Source organism: Alexandromys fortis, unplaced genomic scaffold (genome assembly GCF_014885135.2).
Source record: "Alexandromys fortis isolate MF-2015 unplaced genomic scaffold, M_Fortis_MF-2015_v1.1 scaffold_42, whole genome shotgun sequence".
Classification (NCBI taxonomy): Eukaryota; Metazoa; Chordata; class Mammalia; order Rodentia; family Cricetidae; genus Alexandromys; species Alexandromys fortis.
In genome coordinates, this window is record NW_026067934.1 from 430,362 (window position 1) to 439,347 (window position 8,986).

The 8,986-nt window shown below is 41.6% G+C and overlaps 1 protein-coding gene across 1 annotated transcript in view; it reads left to right on the forward strand.

Annotated features, from left to right (window-relative positions):
• The window catches only part of LOC126504035 (zinc finger protein 124-like), a 27,048-nt gene extending 25,570 nt beyond the window's left edge, over positions 1 to 1,478 (forward strand). The window contains exons 2-3 of the mRNA XM_050146029.1: positions 934 to 1,060; positions 1,426 to 1,478. Coding sequence (XP_050001986.1) covers positions 934 to 1,060; positions 1,426 to 1,478 — 180 coding nt within the window. The remainder of the gene's footprint in view (positions 1 to 933; positions 1,061 to 1,425) is intronic.
• The last annotated feature ends 7,508 nt before the right edge of the window (positions 1,479 to 8,986 follow it).

Consider the following 8,986-nt stretch of genomic DNA (forward strand, 5'->3'; position numbering starts at 1 on the left):
AATCTTATTCAAAAGACTGAACCAGCTTCTCAAAGATTCATTATTCAGAAAATATACCTAGTCTAACCAGTTTCTCTCTAATAATCACATGGAAACGTAGATTTTGAGAGAAAAAATATATAAAAGTGATATAAAAGTCTGGTGTAGGAGTTCCTTCTGTTTGTGTGTTGCTTTCATTGGATGAATAAAGAAACTGCCTTGGCCTAGTTGATAGGCGGAGTAGACAGAACTGAATGCTGGGAAGAAGGGCAGAGTGGCAGATGCCATGGATCTCCTGCCTGAGACAGACACTGGTTAGAATCTTGCCGGTAAGGCACAGTTATGTGTCAATACACAGATTAATGGAAATGTGTTAAATTAAGATGTAAGAATTAGCCAATAAGAACTAGTGGATCAGGCAGTGTTTAAATGAATACAGTTTCTGTGTGATTATCTTGGGTGTAAGCTAGCCAGGACAAAAGTCACATATGGTTGGCACCAACTGTTCAAGAAAGTCACATCATTTTTATAGTTATATAAGAAAGAGCTGCTCTTAATCACAGGCCCCAGATAACCAAGAGAAATGGAAATTTTTCCTTCAGCATCTGTAAGAATATGCAGTCTTGAGACAGCTCATATTGGATTTTCTTTGGGACATAGATAGTCAGAATTTGTTATAAAGTTTCTTACAATGACCCAGTGGACAAAGAGAGTTAGCACAGCTTATGGGGGCAAAGGTGGTCCTATTCTGCTGTTGCTTTACTCATTGTTCCAATCTACTGTCAGAATTACTATATTGGAGAATCTTAGTATGTATGAACAGTAACTGTGTGCTGAGCAAGACATCTTGAACATATATGAACATAGTGTCACAATAACTTCTTATAAAGTCTAGACAGCTGATACTGTGAAGTTCACCCTTGTGGAAATGTATGTGTGTATGTGCACTTTTAGGAGTCAGTGACCTTTGAGGATGTGGCTGTGCACTTCACCATGGAGGAGTGGGCCATGCTGGATCCATCCCAAAAGGAGCTCTACAAAGATGTGCTGAAGGAAATATTGAGAAACATGAGCTCTATAGGTAAAGACATCCATTCTCATAATAAGCCAGTCAAACAAAAGTGCTTCTGGATCATCGCTGCTGCAGGAACTAAAGTACGGTAAAGATTTGGGGATGCTTACTTGGCCGGGGAGACACCAAGATCAGGAAGCTGGTTTTCTTAGTCCATTCTTGCTGACTCCTGCGACTTTCCCAAATGTAGAAAAGTTGACTGTATAATTTGTGGTAGTGGGAGACTGTTCACATTCTGCCCCTAAAAAAAGAAGAAAAGTGACAGGGTGAATATATGAAATGGGCTACTTTATACCATGAATTTAGTTGGAATCTACTAATGTTTTTCCCGTAGTATCATGATTTATAATGATTCATTTTGATCTGTATTTTAGGAAACATAAGGAAACAGCAAAAGATTGAAAATTCTGGCATAAAGCTAAGGTAATTCAGGTTCCTCAATGTTTATGGTGCCATAGGCTATTTTACAAAAAGGTAAAGGAGACAAATATGTCAAGTTTCAATCTGAGTTGATCTCAGGAAATTGTCTCCGAAACTTCCAATATGTTTCAAGTCATCAATAAGAGCATCTCGTATACTCAAGCACTGAAAACAACTTGAGTATCACGATACATGCATACATACGATATCATACTTCACATGTATAAACTTTATACGATATACAATATGGAATATGAAATATCAGTTTATCTGCCATCTTCGGTGTGAGGTACATATGAAACAAAATAAGATGTCACTTTTAGACTGGAACTAACTGTTGAGAGAATACGTATAGACAGGTGTGGGGCCACACTTTTAATCTCAGCACATGGGAAGCAGAGGCAGGTGAATCTCTGATTTAGAGGTCAGCCTGGTCTACTAAGTGTGTTTCAGGCCAGCCAGCACTTCAAAGTGAAATCTTATCTCATAAATAAATAAGTAAATAAAAAACAGAAAGATAACTCAATATGGGCATTTGTCTTAAGGTTTCTACTGATGTGAAGAGACACCATGAGCATGGCACTTATAAAGGAAAACATGTATTTGGGTCTGGTTTCCAGGCTCAGAGGTTTAGTCCATTATTGACATGGACTTTGTAGCCAAGCATGGTGCTAGAGAAGGAGCTGAGAGTTCTACATCTGGACCCACAGGCCGCAGGAAAAAAAAAAGAGCATGACACATGGGTCTAGACTGAGCATCTGAAACCTCAAAACCCATCCCCAGTGACACACATCCTCCAACATGGCCACATCCCCTAATAGTACCACTCCCTATCAGCTTATGGGAGCCATTTTTATTCAAACTACCATAGCATTCAAGTAGTTCAAAAGGCAACATCATTTTCATCATCAGTACTGGACATCAAATGGTGCACAATATTGAGTACTGAAATGGGTATTTAAATGTGACATATACATTCAATGTTTGCCAAACGTGGACACAATATAACTTCTCATTGTGTTTATAATACCATTGCTGTTGTTACAGCTATCCTTAGATCATGCTGCATAGCATTCCGTGAATACATGTTCTGAATTCCTACAGTACACAGAACCAGTATTTCTACTATTAATAATCAAACACTTAGCAATCTAGTTTTTTATTTCTTACAGATGCCAGCTGGCGGAAAAACTCCACGAGTGTAAGGAAGATCATGAGTGTGCAGACATCATCAGCTTCTCTACAGAGGGCACTGTGGACCACACACTTTACCCAGGAGTACATATGTGTGGAAGAAATGGGTGTGTAAATGTAGTCATCGGCTATTTAGCTCTACGTGTGCGGCTAAAACCTAGGCCAGGGCAGAAAACAAAAGAAGTTCGGGAACATGGAAAAGAGCTGGATAATAATAAAGAGTCAGAGGACACCTCCAGCTCTCCCCCATCTTTTCAGAAGCATAAAAGTGCTGACACGGAAGAGAAATCTAATAAAAATGAGCAGGCTAATGAAGACGTAAGAATCGGTCAGACTCAGGAAAGCACTCCTGCTGAAGAAAAGCACCACGAATGTAAGCAGTGTGGGAAAACGTTTACTTCTCTTGGATCCTTAAAGGGCCATGAACAACATTACCGTGCAAAGAAATCCTTTGCATGTAAGCAGTGTGGGAAAGCCTTCCCTTTTCCCAGTTCCCTACAAGTCCACGAAAGGATCCACACTGGCGAGAGGCCCTACACATGTAAGCAGTGTGGGAAAACCTTTGCTTATTCCAGTTCTCTTCTAAGACATGAAAAGATTCACCACGCTGGCTCGAGTCCCCATCAGTGTCAACTGTGTGGGAAAACTTTTACTCGTTTCAATTCTCTTTTAAGGCATAAAATAATCCACACCGGTAAGAAGCCCTATGCATGTAATCAGTGTGGGAAAAACTTTTCTCGCTCTGCTTCCCTTCAAAGACATACGAGAATCCACACCGGAGAGAAACCCTATGTATGTAAGCAGTGTGGGAAAGCCTTCATTACTTCTACTTATCTTCAAATACACGAACGAACTCACACTGGGGGGAAAACCCTATGTATGTAAGGAATGCGGGGATGCCTTCAAGCTTTGGAATCAGTTTCGAAAACATAAAGTAACCCACAGTGGTGTGGATCCCCATGTTTGTAAGCAGTGTGGGAAGACGTTCACTCGTCTCAGTTCCCTACAAATCCATGGAAGAAGTCACACTGGTGAGAAGCCCTATGTGCGTAAGCAGTGCACAAAAGCCTTCGTGTCTTTGTATCAGTTAAGAAGGCATGAAGTAAGTCACAGTGGTGTCAAACCCTATGAGTGCAAACAGTGTGGGAAGGGGTTCTTCTGTTCGACTTCTTTTCGAAGTCATGAAAAGATACACAGCGGCGATAACCCACATGTGTGCTCACAATGTGAGAAAAGTTTTGAGTTCCGAGAGTGCTTTGCGGAAACACAAAATGATTCACACTGGAGAGAGACCTCGTGTGTGTAAGCAGTGTGGGAAGACCTTCACCCACTTAAGTTCTCTTCAGTACCATGTGTTGATGCACAGTAGTGAGAAACCCCATGAGTGTAAGGGGTGTGGGAAAGGCTTTAGGTCTCTTAGTCACCTAAAAAAAAAAAAAGCATGAAAGAACTCAACACTGAGTAGAGACTATCTTCATGTAAACGATATGGGAAATCCGTTACTTAATATCTCTTATGAAGACAGTCATTCTCCGAGGTTTACATCCCCAGCTTTGAAAGCAGTGCTTACGCTTTTTAAATGGCCGGTTGCTTTCACATGAATTCACCCTGAATAAAAGTGGGACCTTTTTGCTACCAATGGGTGAGAGCCTATCATGCTGATTTCTTAAGAACAGAACAAAACCTAACCAAACAGCAAACTTGAAACCGCCACATGGAGGGGAAACTTTTTAAAAAATAACAGGGAAATGATTTGTATTCTAAAAGTTTTCTTCAAGTCCATGAACAAAATCATACTAAAGAAAAGCCCTCTGAACGTGAGTGATGCTGAAATCATTTTGTAGTCTCAGATTGTGGGAAAGACATGACAGAGATCCAACTGCAGAGGAACCTTGTGTACATTTTCAGTGTAGAAAGTCTCCTCCTCTTCCCTGGTTCCTCCAAATACGTGTAAGTCAACCAGAGGGGACCAGAGGGCCGACTAAGCAGCTAAGAACACTGGCTGCTCTTCCAGAGGACCTAGGTTTGATTCCCAGCAGCCACATGGAAACCTACAACGGTGTCTAATTTCAGTTCCAGGGGGTCCAGTGTCCTCTTGTGACTTCAGTGGCCTCTGTATGCTCGTGGTACACAGACAACCATGCAGACAGATTACCTATACCCATAGCAATGTTTTAAAAAGCCACACTGGAGAGACTCTTTGTATGTAGGTAATATTAGAAAGTCTCCCAGTACTACTGTTCCTTTTACAGAAATGAAAGATCCTACCACAGAATACACCTTACATACAAACTTTTTTTTTTTTTTTAAAAATAGACTTATTTGTATTATCCCATGTGTATGAATGCTTTGCCTGCCGGTGTGAATGTGTGTGACGTGTGCTGTGCCTGCGCTGCTGTGAAGATGCCTCAGACCCTCTGGAGCTGGAGTTACAGGTGGTTAGTGACAGTCACATAGGTGCTGGGAGCTGAGCACAAGTCCTTTGTAAACGTAGTGAGTGCTTTCAACCCTAAGCTAAAACTCTCTGACCTTCAGACAAGGTGGAAATAGGCTTACATTTTTGGGCCTCCGCAACTATGTTTATTTCTCTCTCGGTGTTTATTTTCTAACATACTTTCTTGCCTGTCTACGATGGTTGATTTTAATGTCAACTTGCCACATAACAGAAGCACCTGAGTGTGGACCCTCACTGGAAGAACTGTTCTGGTTTTCCTGACTGATGTGGGAAGATCGCCCACCCCACTTGTGGGTGGCACCTGCTGGTTCAGATGAAAGGGATATGGCAGAAGGAAGAACATCTTGCCTTTTGCTCACTTGTCTATCCATCTTGTTACCTAGTTCTGTTGTCCTGTGGCTATAGATGTTTACTTCACAGATATCAGATCTAGTGTTTCCAAACTTTGATTGTGTGTCGGGGCCAGCCGACCTGTCGAACAGTACCTGAATAGGGGAGAGAGGATTATGAAAGAGACAAAGGACAGGAGATGGAATCGGGAGGGTCTCTGTGAATACTGCAGAAGCTCTGAATTTATTCCTCATAACACTTTTATAGCAAAAAAGGGGATGGCAAAAGACTTCCTTACCATGGTTCAAGGAACAAACATCTAGTAACCTCCTCTTTGGCCAAATATCCTTTTTTTTTTTTTTTTTTTTTTTTTTGGCCTTAAGGAGCAAGACATCTGAGACAATGCCTTTGGCCAAACATTCTGTTAATTGGCCTCAAGGAACAAGAAGAAGCTTGAACTCTTTGACCTTAAGTCAAGATGGAATGGAGTCCCTGTGATCTCCCACAGTTGTGACTAGGGAAACAGGGTAGTTCAGGAAACTTCTAGGCTCATTGTGCCCGTTTGGGACTGCTGAAGCCCATCCACCCATCCACTAACCACCCACAGACCCTCCACCCACTCACCTAACTACCAACCCCGAATGCTATGGCTCCAGCCTTAAGGACCTAGGAATGACCACGTTATCAGCTCCCTGGTCATTCTGCCTTTGTCACTACTTTAAAGCCAACTTAATTCCATTCCTCTAGAGAAGCCTGTTGGATACAGTGTCCTGTTAAGGTTGAACTATTTTAAGATTGCTTTCAGAATAGCAAATGATAACTTTTTCTTTTTACCCCTAAGCAGGATACATTATGTTTTACAGATCAGGCCATGTTTAGAAGTTTGTTTAGTTTCTGTTGTATGAAACATGAAGGCCCCTATCTCAAGAGATCCACTCACCTCTGCCTCCTGAATGCTGGGATTAAAGGCGTGGGCCATCTCAACCAGTCTAATGGGTTGATTTTTTTTTTAACAATGGGGCATGAAAATAGATATCCGATCATCAAGGCTTTGCTCACTGATAGAAGGAAAGTATGGGACATGAAGATAGACATCCTATCACTGATGGAAGGAAAGTACAATGAAGAGGATGAACCTTGGCTTGAGGATACCGGATAAGGTTGAAAGTGATGGGTATTAGTGTACCACGCTTTTTCTTTTGGACCACCAACCAGCTCCCAAATCATTGCTGTTAGTTTTGAGTGCTTGGCCTAGCTTAGGCACGTTTCTGGCTAGCTCTTTTACCTTAACCATTTTCTCTTTATTTACCCTTTGCCTCAGGGCTTATTACCTTTCTTATTTCTGTATACCCTATTTTCACTGCTTCTCTATGTCTGTCTGTCTGGCATCTCCCTCATTTTCTCCTTCTTCCTTTCATTCTTTTTCTCCCGAGGCTAGCTTTCTCCTTTTTATTCTTTCTGCTAGCCCTGCCTATCCTTTCTTCTTCATAGCTATTGGCTGTTTAGCTCTTTCTTAAACCAAACAGGTGCCTTAGGCGAGGCGAAACAAATGCAACACATCTTTCCATGACTCAACAAATGCAGCATAAACAAAAGTGACACACTCTACACAGCTAAAGTCATATCCTGCAGCCTAAACACATGCAGCACGTCTTTGCCCAGTTACTATTCCACAGCACATCAGTATCTAGTAACGAGGTGAGTGATTCGATGTGGGAATGACTCCAGAGGTAGGATGTTAGTGTAATGAATGTCTCAGTCACTGTCCTATTGCTGTAAAGAGACACCATGACCAACTCAATTCTCATAAAAAGAGCACTTAATTGTGGGGTTGCTTACAGTTTCGGGGTCACTCCATTATCAACATGGCAGGGAGCCTGGTGGCATGCAGACAGACATGATGCTGGAAGAGTAGCTGAGGGTTTTATATCCTGATCCAAAGGCAGAGAGAGAGAGAGAGAGAGAGAGAGAGAGAGAGAGAGAGAGAGAGAGACTCTGGGCTTGGCATGGGCTTTTGAAACCTGAAAGCCCACCCTTCCTCAAACAAGCCCATACTTCTTAATTCTTCGAATCCCTTCAAATAGTGCCACTTTCTGGTGACTAAGCCTTCAAATATGTGAGCCTGTGGGGGTTTAATGTACATGTATTAAACACAGGAAACCAAAAGTGAACTTTTCACATACCTATAGTTTTTCTGTTACCTAACGTATGCTCTGTTTTCACACAACTGGTATTCCACCTTTGCAGATAAGCTGGTATCTCGCAGTTCTATTGAAACGTCACACTACCTGTGTGTAGTACTGACTCCAGAGGTCAGTTTGTGTTTCTTAGCAAAAAGTGGGCCCAAGATACTAGCCAGGGCCATGACATTTTGTAAAGAACCTCAATTTTGGTTGAATTGGAACAATTTCTGTAACTATAGTAATCTGATTTCCAGTACTAAAGCAATCCACTTCTCTGGAGTATCTGGAGTATTGCTGTCCCTGCTCCGTGGACCCCAAACAATGGCCACACAGGATTAGATCCATCACTTAGCATTCTTCAACTGACTACTCATTGGCTATGCCAATGATGAGAGACCTCTTTGTAAGTTGTCAGTGAGTGAGGCCCGAAGGCCACGAGATTTCTCCTTCGTCTGTTTTTTCCTTAACTTGTGTTTGTGTTCTGTTGGAATTTATAAGGCATTTCTGGCCTCTCTCTCTCTCTCTCTCTCTCTCTCTCTCTCTCTCTCTGTGTGTGTGTGTGTGTGTGTAAAATCATTACTTCTAAGATTTCATCTGATTCACTTGATTTGGAGGTCTTTACAATGGAATTAATATTTTTGGTGGAATTGTGTTGCGTCAAGGGTTTTTTTTTTGGTTAAATCATTGGTTGTGTGTGTGTGTGTGTGTGTTTACGTGTGCGTGTTTAATCACATTGCTTTTTTTCAAATGGAATTCTGTGCAATTTTCAGGATGTAGCAGGGTTGAAGTTTTGTTTGACTCTGTTTGTCTCTGCTCTATAACGTTTGGGTCACCAGGCTAAATGGAAAACAGTGTCTGCAAAAATACTATCCATGGGTAGGCCCACTATGAAAATACATTAAAATAAAAGAATATCTAGAAAAAAACAAATTTATCATCTTTCAAATGACAATCATTCTAGGATAAGGAGGAATATTGTGACTTCTTTTTGCCCAAGTGTATCAGTTGTTACGTTAGGAATGAATAGAAAGGAAAATAAAAATAAATAAAGGTGGCGGTTATTCCTTTGTTGATGACAAACAGTAGACAAGGAAAAGGTAAACACAAGGAGACAGTAGGGCCATGAGAGTGAAAAGGGGGTAATTTTGTAGGGGGATGAGCAAAGAAATATAATCAGGTAACCAGCCTTTAGAAGACTGAGACCAGAAACCGTGAAAACCAGGCCAGCCTGTGTTTTTTTTTTTTTTTTTTCCCCCCGAGACAGGGTTTCTCTTTGGTGCCTGTCCCGGAACTAGCTCTTGTAGACCAGGCTGGCCTCGAACTCCCAGAGATCCGCCTGCCTCTGCTTCCCGA